Below are 15,986 nucleotides of genomic sequence, written 5' to 3'. Positions count from 1 at the left end.
TAAGTACTTTTTTAATCTTTTAGGATATTTCAGGTTTGAGTTCTAATATTAGAGAGTCACCTTTGATAGTGTGAGTCGTAGTGGGACCAAAGTGAATCTAGATTAGTGGGACTCTAACAGATTTGACAAAATTGATCTTTATGTGACAACTATAAGAGATACTTTCTCTGTTTTAATTTGTTTGTCTAACTTTTTTTTTCTAATTTTTTATTTTAATTCTTTTTTTTTCTTTTTGACAACTCTTTAGTTTTAACTTTTCACATGATATGTTTATAACCACAAGATTAAAAGGCATTTTAGTATATATACTATACCAAATATGATCTTTAACGACAATAGCTTAATTGCTACGAAATATATTTTTAAAGATAATTAGCACTCTTTGCAAATGTCCCTAAAGTCTACAGCGATGTTGGATCCAATAACAATTAACTAATGTCGGTAAGATTTAGCTCTTTTTGTTAATATGTATATATTTATCGCCGCAAAAAGCTATTTTTGTCGTAGTGATAGTGTTCTTTAATTTTTTAAGGCATAATACGTAAACATGACTCTTAACTTGGTTTCAGCGAACAATTATGCCCTCCAACTTTGAGTGTGGACAAGTAGACACTTAAACTTGTATAAAATTGAACAAGTAGACACACGTGTCCTACATGGCATAATACATGTAGGATGCCACGTAAGACACAAAATTACCATGTAGGGTGTCATTTAGGAGTTAGGACGAATGTGTCTATTTGTTCAATTTTATACAAGTTTAAGTGTCTATTTGTGCTCACCCAAAGTTAAAGGTCATAGTTGTCAGCTGAAGTCAAGTTAAGGGTCACATTTATGTACCATGCGCCTTTTTTAAACTACATGAGGGAATATTTCATTTGAAAAATTGCATTTGTAAGCATGTGTTGTCTATAACTAACTATTTCCTGAGAAAAAAAGTAGATTTTTTGAAAATAAGAACAACTATGTCTGTTGCTGAAGATTCTCAAGCTGAATTAGCAATGGATTATGATCGATCGAAGGAGATAAAGGCTTTTGATGATACAAAAGCCGGTGTTAAGGGACTTGTTGATGCTGGAATTGTGGAAATTCCAAGAATGTTCATTAGGCCAACTGATGAACCTGCTGAGGTATTGATTCAGGGGAAGTCAACTCTACAGGTTCCAGTGATTGATATCAGTGGCTTAGAAGTTGAAGATGCGTGTAAGAAGATTGTCGATGAAATAAGGGAAGCATCAAAGAAGTGGGGCTTTTTCCAACTGATAAATCATGGGGAATGATTGATGGGACTCGTAAATATACTGTGTTCTTAGCTTTGCAGAAAAACTAATATGTGATGCAGTGGTGTTGCTTGTTCCTTATGAGTGTTCCGTGTTCGTGTTCCCCTCTTCTCTTCATTCCCTTTATCTGCGGAAAAAGATCAAAAATACCTTGAACTATTGCAAAAGGTTTAAATATACACTTTGTTCATCTGTTTTGCTAAAAATATCCTATGATATATTTTTGGCAACCAGTTGACTTGTAAAAACAGATGGGATATAGAATAAGAATATGATATATTCATAAATAATTCTTTCATCTTTCATTCAATTTATTATCTTACCCTTTAATTGAGTACTTGACAAATTGGAGAAGAGGAAAGGTTAGGTAGTTTAGAAAGTCAGTAGGCATTTTAAAAAATAAATAAAGAAATGAAAGGACTATTGTCTGTAACACCTTCCCAAAGAAAACCAAAAGTTTCCATGAACATTCTCTTTAGTCTTCCTATTTCACATTTATCAAAATAATTTAAAGCTTAGTAAGTATTGGAAGACATTACAACCCTTTATTAAAAAATCTCATTTTTTTTTGGTGGAAGGGTATTGTTCCCGGTGACTTAATCTGCTCAACAAAGAGAGAAGCGTCTTTCGATCAGAACATAAGCCCAACTATATTATTGAACAATTTCCTTGTAAATACATATACATGTACAGATATTTTAGAGCTATGGAAATAGTACATGTGCTATTTTTATGCTATGCACTAGGTAGGTACATTAGTTTATTTTATTACCATTCAATCCCTAGGAAGTTCCTATATATTTTGTTGTACAGCAGCTTTGTAGTCCCCAAGTTGAAGAAATACAAAATCCAGAAAATTTCTCACGATCCTTTCTAGTATATTTCTTTCAATATTTTGGTAATCTAGCTTTTAACTTAGAGGTTTCGCACTTATAATATAGAATGATGATGTATTATCTATATCTATATTATATTAAAATCACGAAAGTCGTTAATGAACGTACACAAGCTTTCATTTCATGTTGTAGCTGAGTAAAAATCAAAAGTCTCTCTTTTCTTTTCTTTCCTTGTCTGAATAAACTTGTGCCTACCTTGAAAATTCAACCATCTAATTAGTACTCTCTTTGTTCTCAGGCTGAATGGATTATGATCCATCGGATGAGAAAAAGGCTATTGATGATGCAAAAGCTGGTGTTAAGGGACTTGTTGATTCTGGAATAGTTGAGATTCCAAGAATTTTCATTAGGCCACCTCATGAACTTGCTGAGGAGTTGAATATGTGCAAGTCAACTCAACAGGTTCCGGTCGTGGATCTAAGTGGCATACACGTTGAAGATGGGCGTAAGAAGATTGTTGATGAAATAAGGGAAGCATCTGAGAAATGGGGCCTTTTCCAACTGATAAATCATGGGATTCCTTCTAGTGTTTTGGAAGGAATGATCGATGGGACTCGTAAATTTCATGAACAAGATGTTGAAGTGAAGAAAGAGTACTATTCGTCTGATCCAACAGCCAGACAAGTTAGATATGATAGCAATCTCCATGTGTTCAAAACAAAAGGAAAGACTGCAAACTGGAAGGATACATTATACATCTCTGAGCTAGTTTCTGGTTACATTGAACCAGAAGAAATACCAGAAGTTTGCAGGTAACTCTGTGTTTTCTGCATTTGAATTTCAATTCTATATCTGTCCTGTTTGATGCCTCAGTACAGTGTTTTATCTTTATTTCTAGTTGATATGTGGATACATGTTGCCAGTAGCGGATCTAGAGTATAACTTAAGGGGTCACAGGAACTTAGTACCTTTTGCCCAAACCTTGTATATAAATATTTGACTGTGCATATCAACCTTGTCCTCATGTAGTAATCTCTGATTTTTTCCTTATGTCCAGGAAAACATCCCTTGAGTACATAAATCATGTCGTAAAACTAGAAGATATTCTTCTTGGCTTACTATCAGAAGCTCTCGGGCTAAAGCCAAACCACTTAAAAGCCACTGAATGTGACAAAAAACAGTTAATGGTATGTCATTACTACCCGGCATGCCCACAGCCAGAGCTAACTCTTGGTACCGAGAAGCATACAGATCCTATTTTCCTTACAATTGTGCTTCAAGATCAGAGTGGTGGGCTCCAAGTCATGTGTGATAACCAATGGGCCGATGTTACACCGATTGAACATGGTTTGGTTGTTAATATTGGTGACCTTCTACAGGTTTGCAACAAAACACAACTTTTTTGTTCTCATTTTTTCACAAATTGTTATTCATCTCAATCTGATTTTGTCACAGATCCTTTCAAATGACAAGTTTGTGAGTGCAATTCATAGAGTTGTAGCGAAAAAGGTAGGACCAAGGATTTCAGTAGTATGCTTCTTCAACGGAGTTTCTACCCCTCCGAAGCTGTATGGTCCAATCAAAGAGCTCATATCTGAAGATAACCCCCCACTATATAAAGATTTTCCATTAGTTGATTATGTCACCAAGTTTTTGTCCAAGCCTCTTGATAAGACTGGCCTTGATCTTTTCAGACTATGAAGAGAGATCGACCATCACATCGCCAAGAAGCAGCTAAAATCACCATAAACAATGTCTGCTGTTTATTTTCAAATGAAGGGATAAATCTGAAGAACATACTCCCTTGTGTATCCTTCATTTTGCTCCTCTAATAATAATAATGTATGCACTATCAGATCAGTAAAAAACTTATCCCAATTGCTAATTGTGTTCCCATCTTTATATAGTTATTACAGTAAATATGATTTATATTACACAAGCATCTTACTTAAATCCCAAAGACACACAAGTACCCCTTCTTGTGTGTGTACCTTGATTAATTGTACGAACAGTTTGCTACAATTCATGTGATATTTTTTTAAATGTTCCTAACAAATGCGACTCCGTATCCAAGGGGACTCAAACCCGAGACCTCTTGGTTAAGGATAAAGAAGTACTTACCACTCCACCATAACCCTTGTTGGTCTGACTCTTCTTTCATTATCCCAACAATACATGAGTTTCTTACTCTCCTCTCATACACAGTTTTTAAACATACTCCCTCCGTCCCTATTTAATTCTCTATTAATGCTACGAAGTTGAATCATGTAAATCTAATGTCGAGGGGAAGGTGCACGGTGCACACATTAGGTTACTTCTTTTCTTCTTTTTTTGGGCTAATTCATTATACAATTTAATTAATGATAAACTTTTCACTTTTTATAATATTTGATTAAATTACACGAACATTCCTTTGGGTAAGATTTTCATTATATAAGGGATTTAAATGTTTGTTTTTGAAAAATAAGTATAACATTAACTAATAAGTTGAGTCATATTGTAGGGGCATTTAGTGTAATTTACTTTTTTATTGTTTTAAAATAATTGAAATCTTTAACGTAACTTGTACCAACTACCATGTTTCATTTAGTTTACGGACGCTACATTCAATGACTTTCACTAAATATACACACGAAGATATTAAAGGAGGTTTATAATCTAATATAGATGTATATAATTTTAAATATATATAAACGGTTTAATTTTCGGACGCTACATACAATGACTTTCACTAAATATACACACAAAGATGCCAAAAGAAGTTTAAAATCTACTATATATATATATATATATAAAAAAAATAACTTTAATCATATATAAACATTGTAATTTTTCATTAAAAGGCCTTCGCATGAACCCCTCGCTACCTCCGCCTCTGACTACATTAATTACCAACAAAAATTATAGACGGTTGGTAAGTATTCTTTTAATATTTGAGACTTGGTGGGACCAGAAGTGAATCTAGATTAGTGGGACGCAAGGTGATAGCGGGACCAAAAAAATGCCAAACTCATTAATTTCTAACAACAGATTTGACAAACTTGATCTTTATGTGACAACCATAAGAAATACTTCCTCCGTTTTAATTTATTTATATAACTTTTTATTTTAATCTATTTCATTTGTATTTTTCTTTTTGACAACTCCTCAGTTTCAACTTTCCACATGACATGTTTATGACCACAAGATTAAAAGACATCTTGGTACATATACTACACCAAAAATGATCTTCAACGATAATAGCTTAATTGTCGCTAAATATACTTTTTAAATGTAATTAACACTCTTTGCAAATATCCCTAACGCGTATAACGACATTGGATCCAACAGTAATTAACTAATAATGATAAAGACTTTAGCACTCTTTATTTATTGTTGCTAAAAACTATTTTTGTTATAGCAATATTACGTATCTTTAGTTCAAGTTAAACTACTACATGAGGAAGTATTTCATTTGAAAAAATGCATTTATAAGCATGTGTTGTCTTTAACTAACTATTTCCCGTGGAAAAAAAAGTAGTTTTCCTGAAAATAAGATCAACTATGTCTGTTGCTGAAGATTCTCAAGCTGAATTAGCAATGGATTATGATCGATCGAAGGAGATAAAGGCTTTTGATGACACAAAAGACGGTGTTAAGGGACTAGTTGATGCTGGAATTGTGGAAATACCAAGAATGTTCATTAGGCCAACTGATGAACTTGCTGAGGAGTTGATTCAGGTAAAGTCAACTCTACAGGTTCCAGTGATAGATATCAGTGGCTTAGAAGTTGAAGATGCGCATAAGAAGATTGTCGATGAAATAAGGGAAGCATCAGAGAAGTGGGGCTTTTTCCAACTGATAAATCATGGGATTCCTTCAAGTGTTTTGGAAGGAATGATTGATGGGACTCGTAAATTTCATGAACAAGATGCTGAGTTAAAGAAAGAGTACTATTCGCTTGATAGAACAACGAGAAGAGTTAGATACCACAGCAGAATTCAACTGTCCCAATCAAATACCGCGAATTGGAGGGATTCGTTGAACATAGCTAGGATGTTTCTGGTCAAATTGAACCTGAAGAAATACCACCAGTTTGCAGGTATCTCTGTATTCTCCTGCCCTTAAATTGCAATACTATGTCAGTCCTGTTCTAGTTGAAATTTGTTTGGTAATTACTGGTGTCTGTACTTACGAGTTGCTTGAAATTTAGTAGAGCTTTGAGAAATCCTGTGTGACAGGTCGTAATTTTTTCCTCCCTTGAGCAAGGAGGTTTCCACGTAAACTTCTGTGTTCTTTACTTTCAGCTTCTAACTCAGTAACTTTGGTTACTGGTTTTGTTAAGGGACCTGGTCTCTTGACTCGTGGTGGATACACACAAGCCAACAATAACTACAATCATAACAATGTTATACTCGAAGTACAAGAATCAACACATAGTAACATAAGTCGAAGAAAAAGGAACTAGAAGAGTAATAGTACGGTTACTAGAATAGAGTAAAAGTGTACAATAGTTTGACATGCTAGATTACAGTTGCTTGAATCTTTATCAGATTTTGTAACTTAGTAATCTCTGATATTTTCCTGGTGTCCAGGAGAGCATATGTTGAGTACTTAAAACATGTCATAAAACTAGGAGAAACTCTTGCCGACTTACTATCCGAAGCTCTTGGGCTAAAACCAGACCACTTGAAAGCCATGGAATGTGCCAAAGGACAAGGAATGGCATGCCACTACTACCCAGCCTGCCCACAGCCAGAGCTAACTCTTGGTGTCGATTAGCATACAGATCCTTTTTTCTTCACAATCTTGCTTCAAGATCAAAGTGGTGGACTTCAAGTCATGCATAATAACCAATGGGTCGATGTTGAACCAATTGAACAAGGTTTGGTTGTTAACATTGGTGACTTTCTTCAGGTTTGCAACAAAACACTTCTTTTTGGTCTCAATTATCTTCAATTTGTTACTTATCTCAGTCTGTTTTTGTAACAGATCCTTTCAAATGACAAATTTGTAAGCATAAATCATAGAGTTGTAGCGAAAAAGGTAGGACCGAGGATATCAGCAGCATGCTTCTTCACTGAGGTTTTCGAACCTCCAAAGATATATTGTCCAATCAAAGAGCTCATATCAGAAGAAAATACTCCACTATATAAAGAATTTATTGCTAGTGATTACATCACTAAATTTTTCTCCAAGCCTCTTGATATTTCCGGTCTGGATCATTTCCGACTCAGAAGAATGACCTGGCGCCATATCGCCAAGCAGCAGCAAAAATCACACATAAACCTTTAGAAAAGATATCAGCATTTTATTTGCTGTAAATAATGTGATTTGATTTGCTGTAAAACAAGGCTCATATTCATGATGAAGGGATAAATCTTAAGAACACTTCCTTATTTAATAATCTATGCACTCATATGTTAGAGATCACAAGATTTCTATATAGTTATCTGCTAAGGTCACATGATGATCAGATAAACAACTAGGTAGGAGGAATCAAAGTGCCAGCCTAGATTTGCAATACTATATCAGTCCTGTTCTAGTTGAAATCTGTTTGGTAAAGGTCAGAACTATTGAATTATAGTTTTTTTAGGCATAATAAATGAGTAGACACTCAAACTTGACCTCAACTAGCAAGCACTTTAACTTTGAGTATGCACATCTCAACCCGTGTCCACTTTGTCAATTGAACACTCCAACTTACAAAATGATCATTTAGACACCTTCAAAATTTATGTATCATGTTAGCATCGGGTGTCCACAAGGCATAGAATTGGACGAGTTAGAGTGTTTAGTTGTCAGTTGAGACCAAGTTTGAGTGTTTGTTTTTGTATAATGCCTTCTTTTTTTATTTTCCCGGCTTTGCAGAAAATCTTATAAGAGAAGCAGAGATGTTGACTTTTATCGGTTTTCTCCAACATAGATCTTCCTGATTTAAGTTTACTGTGTATCTCATGGAGCTTTACAAGTACGGTAGGGTAGAGATGACTAATTCTGGAATCTTTTATCATATTTTGCAAGTTGCAACTCAGTAATATCTGATATGTTCCTGGTGTCCAGGAAAACAACCATTGAGTACTTAAACAATGTCACAAAACTAGGAGGAATTCTTTTTGACTTACTATCCGAAGCTCTTGGGCTAAAACCAGACCACTTGAAAGCCATCGAATGTGCCAAAGGACAAGCAATGGCATGCCACTACTACCCTGCCTGCCCACAGCCAGAGCTAACTCTTGGTGTCAATAAGCATACAGATACTTCCTTCTTCCCAATCTTGCTTCAAGATCAAAATGGTGGCCTTCAAGTTGTGCATAATAACCAATGGGTCGATGTTGAACCGATTGAACATGGTTTGGTTGTTAACATTGTTGACTTTCTTCAGGTTTGCAACAAAACACATCTTTTCAGTCTCATTTATCTAAAATTTTTTAGCACATTGTTACTTATCTCAGTCTGATTATGCATCAGATCCTTTCGAATGACAAGTTTGTAAGCGTAAACCATAGAGTTGTAGCGAATAAGGTAGGACCAAGGATGTCAGTGGCATGCTCATATCAGAAGAAAACCTCCCATTATATAAAGAATTTCTAGTAAGTGATTACATCACCAAGTTTTTCTCCAAGCCACTTGGTAAGTCTGGTCTTGATCTTTTCAGACTGTGAAGAGAGACCGAGCACCACGTCGCCTAGCACCATCAATGAACATCACTATAATACTTCAGAAAACCTAAAAACATTCATTCAGAATAATGTCCAAGTTTGGTATTTGCTGCACAATAATGTTTTTACCAAGGACTACTGAGTTATTTTGGTTATGCTGCTGTTTATTTTCAAAACTTATGCACATTTCATTTGTTTATTCACCACTTCTCTATTAACCTATGTAGATAGGAAATAGTTATTACCTCCTAGGGTCACATGATCATTTCTACATCGATGTTTATGTCAGGGTAGACGATCTACATCAAATCCGCTCGGAATGCAGCAATGTTTATGTTCTTGGCTTTGCAAAAAATCTGATATGAGAAGCAGAGAAGGTTATTTTTTTCTCTGTTTTTTTTCCAACATGGATCTTCTTCGTGAGTACGTACCTCTTATCGAAGTTGATTGTCACTTTATACATGAAAAGATTCAAAAACCTTTGATCGATATATTTATAAAGGCTTTAAATCGAACTTGAGTAGAATATCTTTATAATAAGTTAAGGCATGATTAACATTTATGATCAAGATTGATGAGAGTGACAAAATGAACAACCATTTTCTCATACAATATACATAACACAATTATATGGAGCGAATTTGTAGATATTTTTATAATTTAAAGAACTAACTTTAATACCTCGGCTCAACGGTTTGTCAAATTGTAAAATCTCATAAACTTAAAGTATATATAAAAAAAAAGTCAATATCTTTTAGGTAGGGATGTAGGATCAAAAGTCAATATTGGAACTTCCTTTAAGCCACTCATGATATTAAAAGTGGAGCTTTTTTAAAAATAAAAATAAAAAATGAATTGGTGATCAGATCTTTGCCTTGATTGCAGTTGAAAATTATGGTCTTTTAAATATCCCTATTAGCCCCTCAAAATAGAAAATTGGGGACAAATAAATACTTTGCCTGCCATATTTGCATTAAATTAATAAATGCATAATATAGTATATGTTTTTTTTTCTTTTTATATAGTAATTTTTATCTCTCAACTATATTTAAATTAAACAAAAAAATTCAATTCTTAAATTCAAAAACAAAGTTGAATATGTTATAATGACCACTACATGGTAGAGCTGATGGGACTGCTCCTCCCTTGAGTTCGAACTTTGGATATGAAAAATTATTGATAGGGAGCTTTCTCCCCGAATGAAGGTCTACGCAATTCAAAATAGTCGAGCTACAATTCGAATTCACAGACAATGAAAGGAACGAAAAAGAGTCCCAAGGGAACAAATGATGACAAGGAGAAGTACGTTTTCCTTTCCTTTCCTTTCCTTTCTTTGTTAACTAAAAATTTAAGAAAAATTCAAATACTATAATTTTTTTTGACATAATTGAATATTATGCTAAAATGAGAAAATTCCACGACAATGAAAGGAACAAAAAAAAAGGACTTTTTCGATCAAATGAATCAATTTCTATTCTCTAATCGTATAAATTTGATCAACTTCTACATAAATTTATGTACATAAAATTATTTAAATAAACAGAAAAAGAAGTTTGTGTATCACTAGAAAATGAGTGATTTGAAAAACATTTTCCAAAACATCTAACCCAACCAAACATGAGAAAATTGGAAAATGTTTTCCTTCATACCAAACACACCCTAGATCGATGGGAAACCTATAAAAAGAGAGGATGGACCTTTAGACTTTAAAAACACAACATCAAAATTGTATTACGGCTAAAGTAATTCAGGCTAAACTTTTTGTTTTAATTTATACGACATATTTGTTTAGTCAATCTAAAAAAAAGACACATTTCCTTATTTGATACTCCCTCCGTCCCATTTTATATGTCACATTTTTACTTTGCACTTGCATTAAGAAATGATGTAACTTTATCCTTCTACCCTTATTTAATGTTTTCTTAAGTCAACTTTATTAATTAAATGAACAAGATTAATTAACTATTCTATCAAGGGTATAATAGGCAAAATATGATCATTTATGCATAAATTTTATAAAATGGCAAGTATTTTGGTCTAGCTATTTATAGAAAGGAATGACATATAAAATGGGACTGGAGAATAATATTTAATAAACATTATAAACATTTTATTATGTTGAGTCTCACTTCTTTGGGGAAAATTCACAAAAATATATTATTTTTAAAGATAATTTTTGAAACATTGCAAAAAATATTCATATTTTTAAACTTCACATACCCCCACCCCCACCCCAAAGGAAAAAAATGGTTGGTCATTGCAAGTTCCAAATTCCAACAATTGTCTCAAGGTGTGAAATTAAAGTTGATGTGAACAAAGTCTCTTATCTTTTTTTTAAATTTTAAATTTCTTTAATTGGGAAAGTGCCATGTAATAACATTTGACAAAAATGTGGCTTGTGGTTTTACTCTACCCATCAATTTAGAAAATTCTGGTGATTGAATAATCCAGTTTCCAGCTAGTTGTTTTCTCTTCTTTCATCCACCAAATCCCACACCCCACCCCCTCCACAAAACACCCCACCCTTTTCTATCACTTTGTCATCAAACCCTTTTCCAAGAATTGGCAAATTCTCATCAGATTTTTGGATTTTAGCATCTGGGATATCAAAATCTTTGAAGTAACTTGCTGTTCTTGTTTTCTTCTTGCTTAAAAAGGGTGCCTTTTTGGGGCTTTTTCCTTAAAAGAGGTTGTGTAGCAAGTAACTGTGATTTCTTGATTCTTCAGTTTATTGTTGAAAAGTCATAGTAATTGGTTGTTGCTTAATCAAGATTGCAACTTTATGTTTGATTTTGCTTCAGAAATGGTTAAAGACAGCTTCTTTGGATAATTTTTTCTTAGTTGGTGTTGTTTTTTTGTTCTTGTTCAAAAAGGGTACATTCCTTTGGTAATTCTTGAAGGTGGGGTTGTAGCTATACTTCAGTTTTTTGTTGGAAAGTTGCTGTAATTGGTAGTTGATTAATCAAGAATACAATTTGTACTTGATTTTGCTTCAAAAATGGTTAAAGAAAGGTTCTTTGGATAATTTTGCTTTGTTGGGTTTTTGCTTTAAACCTATCAAGAAGGGTAAATAGTTGATTCAGTTTGAGGAGATAGAATGAAGGATTTTGCTGGCACACCTGGTACTTTAACTGGGCTTTTTCTGAGGATGGCTCAGTGCTTTTTTGCTGCTGGTGCAATTGCCTCAATGGTTACCTCTAAAGGTTTCTTCAATGTCACAGCTTTTTGGTATTTCTTCATTTCCTTTTCTCAATTTTGCATTTATTTTTGTTAGTGTAATTTACTGGTATTGATTAACTAATTTGTGGTTTCTGGGATGAATGAAGTGCAAAATTCAAGTTTTATTCTGTTGTTGGGAATAGATTGTGGTATGGCATTTCTCTGTTATCTGATCAATCCTAGTATTTCTTTATTTAGTGGTGAAAATAACATATGCATCCTGAAGAAAATTACTGAACAATGAGTCCTCAAAAGTTTTTTATCATACTTATTGTTGTGCCAGCAACTGTTTGTAATGTTTTCCTACATGAATATGATATTTGGCTTTAGGGTCTAAGCTGAACAAAGAAACATGTGTAATTCGCTAAGTTCTCCTGTGTGGACCTTGAATTTGGTGAGTAATGCATGTTTGGATCAGTATATAAATGTAGAGTCAACTAAGTCAATTCTATTTTCTTTTAAATCTTGATGCAGTTCTTGTCATTGTTTTGCTAGTTTGTAGGCTGCGGGAAGAGTGTTTACCTTGATAGTCACTAATCATTGTGATGTCCAGCGTAGCAGAAAGAAGTCTAGTGCCAGGAAACATTTGATGAGTTTCAAATGCTTCATGTTCACTGAGGTTTAAAACCTTACGAAGATCAGTTTCATCCTTGCTATTTCTTTCCTCAAGGACAATCAACCATGCCTCATATATGATCAACTAGACCTTGATCCTAAATTTTATCGGGCTACCACTACTCTATTCGTTCTGCTCTATTCAAGGATTAGTTGTAGTTTGATTATATATACAATGAGTGCCAACCTAGCTTTCCTCAGTTGTCCAAGCTTTGGACGGACTATGTTTTTGGAAAGCTCACATATGCAAAATTAACAAAGAATTGAAATAAGAGGCATAACTGAAGCACTCATACACCCCTAATGATTTGCACTCATACATTTGATCTCGGAGAGACGAGTTCTCGGTAGGTCTTTTCTTTAACTTTCTCATCTGAAAATCATTACAAGAGTATCATACATATGGTCTAGGCGTCTAACCATGAAAGTCACTTCCTGAACTAGAAGTCCAAGCGATAATGTACTCATCCAAGCACTCATTTCATGTTTCAATGTTCGAGCTTGTGTGCAATCAAACATTCAACTTACATACCAAAATTATCTCAACTCTCACCCATCTTTTCTGCTCATTTCATTGTTGCTGCAACATTGAAATCTTTCTCTCTATTTATCAGCAAGACAACAGTCTGTGAAGCCAACAAAAATTTCTCGACCTACTGTTTAGCATATCAACCTGGTTTTAATACTATTACTAGCCACTTCTCAAGGATCTACGTCTGTCTTAGTCTAAACATAACTCAATGATTCAATATCAAAACCCACACACTTTCATGACTCATGACAAGAAGGCTATATCAGAACTTTCAACAATTTCTCCATTAATTCCTAGGGATGATGCTAGTCTTGATTAACATAACAACAATGATTCAATTTCCTTATCCAAATTCCCAGAAAACAAGATAATAATTGGTTCATATCTCTTTTCTTATGGGTTCAAATGAAAAGGAGTGGCTAACCTTGGATAACAAAGTTATCTCCTCTTAATATAGCTCTTTTGCCATTAGGTTCAGCAAATAACCTTTTTTCTTTTAATTTTTTTATTTTATTTTTGGCGTTTTGATCTTTATCTGAAAAATATATAAATAGTAGCATTTTCCTGGGCATATCTGTACCCAGAACTGCATTATCTGTTGAAAGAGCATGTTTTACCTGGATATTCATAAGGTTTAACATTGTAATGTTTTACCTGTATCTAACGAGTAAAGGAAAATTGAATTTGTAATTGTATCCTCTGTGTCTTAATCCAGTTAAAAATGTTGTTTGATCCAACAAGGGAGAGATAGCCAAGTGGAAAGGGTATTACATTTACAACCATGAGGTGGGGGGGTTCAAGTCGCCATGGGGCAAACTAGGAAAAGCCACTCTTTGGCTCCTCAGTAGTGAGTTTTGAGGATGGGGTTCACGGTATCAAGAAGAAGAAAAATTGTTCTTTTGATCCAAGTGACTACTCGCTATAGAGCCTTATAAATGTCCAAACTGTTATTAAAGTCTTAGCTGGCCTTTTAAAAATCATTGTATGCCCATGTATATCCAATGAAATGAAATATGCCTTGTCCTTTTCTGGCATAATGACCTCATCAGACCTAATCTAAAAGCACTTACAGTATTTGACTTTAGAGATGACTCCCAACGGAGCAGTTTAGTTCTTAATCATGCCTGAATTCTAGCTGTCATACTTTCTGATTTTTCTATCTGACAATGTAGGTCAGAGTATAAGCCCAATTAACTCATTTGATCTCATTTTCTAAACACCTCCTATTACTCTCATTCCAAATGCTCCAGAAGATAGCAGCAGGGATCATTAACCAGATCCTTTTGATGGTTTCATCTTCTCTCAGCATTCTTCAGTTCATATGTGCGTCTTTTATGGTCTGTGGCATGACCCATTTCAACCCAATAATGCATAAGAACATGTTCCAAAGATCAGAAATCACCCATACGTGAATAAAGCTTTAAAATTTAGTGAAGGGATAAAAGCTTCTAAAATGCCTTTTTGACTCGTATAAGGCTTGACATGGATCATTCAATCGAGTCTTTTGCCTGTACTTTTTAACCAATATTTTTTTAGTGAAAACACTATACAAAGAGAGGAAAACAAAGAAACAACCACAAGTAGGGAAAATAATTAAATGACCCTTCATAAAGCACTAATGGCTATTTTATAACCTCGGGACTCCTTGTGTCTTCCAGCAAGTGCTCTCCCTTGAACTATGAACTAGCTTCTCTTCATTCTGCAAGTTATAACATATTAAAAGACACCAGTGCCTCATGCATGTCTTGCATTCTGTCAACATGTCGAATTGATTGCTCTGTCATTTTCCAAGATTTTACCATTCTTATAAAACTAAAAACATTAAAATTTGATGGCTTTCATATACATGTCATTATTGCAGCTACTTAATAGCCTCAATGGCTTTGCAAGTCATCTGGAGCTCTGGACTTGCATTTTTGGATGCCTATTTCTTGGCAAAGAAGAAGTCTTTTCACAATCATGTTTTACTGAGCCTCTTCGTAGTTGGAGACTGGGTTAGTCTCTGCTGTATAACAGTATTCTTTAATAGTACACAACAAACATATCGTTTACTAATTATCTGTTATCGATCTCTCTGGAATGAATTTACTTGCAGTGTACAGGATTACTATCGCTCGCTGCAGCTGCTTCTTCAGCTGGCGTAGCAGTGTTGTACTTTCATGACTTGGGAAGTTGCAGTTTCGGCGAGGAATGCACCAAGTTCCAGTTATCCGTTGCGTTTGCTTTCCTCAGTTGGATATCGATTTTTATATCTTCTCTAATTATGTTTTGGATATGGGCTGCTGGTTAGACGACTCAACAGGGTGCTGCATTCATCTGTTGCTGCTGTATTTCGTCACTGTCCAATTTTTGAAGTGTGAATAGGGGAAAAAATTAGGAAAAATAGAGTATTCATTTTGTATACTGATACTACAGAATGCTTATTTTTCTTTTATCATCCGTACAGAAGAAACTGTAATCGATCATTTGAAGTTAATTGAGGAAGATTTTTTTTGTCTTACAGTTTTACTCAACAATGTTCATGGATCATAGTTATGTTGTTTGGCTTTGTAACTATCTTAGTAGAATCGCGAACTTGAATCCATAAAATTCAAATTCAGATCAATTTGCACGCATCTCAATTAACTTTTTTCATTAAGGGGATCAGTTTGCATGCATCTCAATTTAACTTTTTCATTAAGGGTTGGATAGATTGAAGACTCAGTTTACTGGTTTAGTGCCATAATTGCATAGTGAGTGGGGGGAATTTGTCATTCCCACTGTTATTATGTTATAATTAAGATGGTCTAGTTTTTATAGCATTAATAGTACATTTTTAATCCTAGAATACTTTTTTCTACGCGGACTTAAATGAAACAACATG

At 34.2% G+C, this 15,986-nt stretch overlaps 5 protein-coding genes across 6 annotated transcripts; all 5 read left to right on the top strand.

Annotated features, from left to right (window-relative positions):
* The first annotated feature begins 963 nt into the window (after positions 1 to 963).
* Positions 964 to 1,280, top strand: LOC107061896 (1-aminocyclopropane-1-carboxylate oxidase homolog). The gene has a single exon (XM_015311858.1). It carries the CDS (start codon positions 966 to 968, stop codon positions 1,278 to 1,280), a length of 315 nt encoding a protein of 104 aa, XP_015167344.1. The 5' UTR covers positions 964 to 965.
* Positions 1,281 to 2,122: 842 nt separating this feature from the next.
* LOC102584194 (deacetoxyvindoline 4-hydroxylase-like) lies at positions 2,123 to 3,986 on the top strand. Of its 2 annotated transcripts, none has more exons than XM_015311893.1 (4): positions 2,123 to 2,156; positions 2,415 to 2,928; positions 3,174 to 3,495; positions 3,572 to 3,986. In XM_015311893.1, the coding sequence occupies exons 2-4, from the start codon at positions 2,420 to 2,422 to the stop codon at positions 3,815 to 3,817; spliced, it is 1,077 nt and encodes a 358-aa protein (XP_015167379.1). In that variant the 5' UTR covers positions 2,123 to 2,156; positions 2,415 to 2,419; the 3' UTR covers positions 3,818 to 3,986. The 2 variants fall into 2 exon arrangements, with proteins under 2 accessions (XP_015167379.1, XP_006354550.1); XM_006354488.2 differs by having other exon boundaries at positions 2,123 to 2,178.
* Positions 3,987 to 5,536: 1,550 nt separating this feature from the next.
* On the top strand, positions 5,537 to 7,501 carry LOC102583880 (1-aminocyclopropane-1-carboxylate oxidase homolog). The gene is made up of 3 exons (XM_015311871.1): positions 5,537 to 6,197; positions 6,691 to 7,012; positions 7,088 to 7,501. The coding sequence occupies exons 1-2, from the start codon at positions 5,660 to 5,662 to the stop codon at positions 6,711 to 6,713; spliced, it is 561 nt and encodes a 186-aa protein (XP_015167357.1). The 5' UTR covers positions 5,537 to 5,659; the 3' UTR covers positions 6,714 to 7,012; positions 7,088 to 7,501.
* Positions 6,938 to 8,828, top strand: LOC107061895 (1-aminocyclopropane-1-carboxylate oxidase homolog 10-like). The gene is made up of 6 exons (XM_015311857.1): positions 6,938 to 7,012; positions 7,088 to 7,180; positions 7,333 to 7,415; positions 8,159 to 8,480; positions 8,567 to 8,620; positions 8,754 to 8,828. The coding sequence occupies exons 1-6, from the start codon at positions 6,938 to 6,940 to the stop codon at positions 8,826 to 8,828; spliced, it is 702 nt and encodes a 233-aa protein (XP_015167343.1).
* A 2,290-nt stretch (positions 8,829 to 11,118) lies between these two features.
* On the top strand, positions 11,119 to 15,623 carry LOC102594589 (CASP-like protein 5B3). The gene is made up of 3 exons (XM_006354443.2): positions 11,119 to 11,985; positions 14,985 to 15,117; positions 15,219 to 15,623. The coding sequence occupies exons 1-3, from the start codon at positions 11,855 to 11,857 to the stop codon at positions 15,411 to 15,413; spliced, it is 459 nt and encodes a 152-aa protein (XP_006354505.1). The 5' UTR covers positions 11,119 to 11,854; the 3' UTR covers positions 15,414 to 15,623.
* Positions 15,624 to 15,986: the final 363 nt, after the last annotated feature.

The sequence above is a fragment of the Solanum tuberosum genome, unplaced genomic scaffold (genome assembly GCF_000226075.1).
Source record: "Solanum tuberosum cultivar DM 1-3 516 R44 unplaced genomic scaffold, SolTub_3.0 scf00174, whole genome shotgun sequence".
NCBI classification, from domain to species: Eukaryota; Viridiplantae; Streptophyta; class Magnoliopsida; order Solanales; family Solanaceae; genus Solanum; species Solanum tuberosum.
This window is presented reverse-complemented; position numbering and strand designations above follow the sequence as displayed.

Excerpts from the sequence above, each read along its gene's own strand:
- LOC107061895 (XM_015311857.1), top strand. The coding sequence starts at position 6,938 with ATGCATAATAACCAATGGGTCGATGTTGAACCAATTGAACAAGGTTTG. Across the intron at positions 7,181-7,332 it reads CAGCATGCTTCTTCACTGAG|AAGAATGACCTGGCGCCATA; the intron begins GTTTTCGAACCT and ends TTTCCGACTCAG. Across the intron at positions 8,481-8,566 it reads ACATTGTTGACTTTCTTCAG|ATCCTTTCGAATGACAAGTT; the intron begins GTTTGCAACAAA and ends ATTATGCATCAG.
- LOC102583880 (XM_015311871.1), top strand. The coding sequence starts at position 5,660 with ATGTCTGTTGCTGAAGATTCTCAAGCTGAATTAGCAATGGATTATGAT. Across the intron at positions 6,198-6,690 it reads GAAATACCACCAGTTTGCAG|GAGAGCATATGTTGAGTACT; the intron begins GTATCTCTGTAT and ends CCTGGTGTCCAG.
- LOC107061896 (XM_015311858.1), top strand. The coding sequence starts at position 966 with ATGTCTGTTGCTGAAGATTCTCAAGCTGAATTAGCAATGGATTATGAT.
- LOC102584194 (XM_015311893.1), top strand. The coding sequence starts at position 2,420 with ATGGATTATGATCCATCGGATGAGAAAAAGGCTATTGATGATGCAAAA. Across the intron at positions 2,929-3,173 it reads GAAATACCAGAAGTTTGCAG|GAAAACATCCCTTGAGTACA; the intron begins GTAACTCTGTGT and ends CCTTATGTCCAG. Across the intron at positions 3,496-3,571 it reads ATATTGGTGACCTTCTACAG|ATCCTTTCAAATGACAAGTT; the intron begins GTTTGCAACAAA and ends ATTTTGTCACAG.
- LOC102594589 (XM_006354443.2), top strand. The coding sequence starts at position 11,855 with ATGAAGGATTTTGCTGGCACACCTGGTACTTTAACTGGGCTTTTTCTG. Across the intron at positions 11,986-14,984 it reads TTCAATGTCACAGCTTTTTG|CTACTTAATAGCCTCAATGG; the intron begins GTATTTCTTCAT and ends TCATTATTGCAG. Across the intron at positions 15,118-15,218 it reads TCTTCGTAGTTGGAGACTGG|TGTACAGGATTACTATCGCT; the intron begins GTTAGTCTCTGC and ends ATTTACTTGCAG.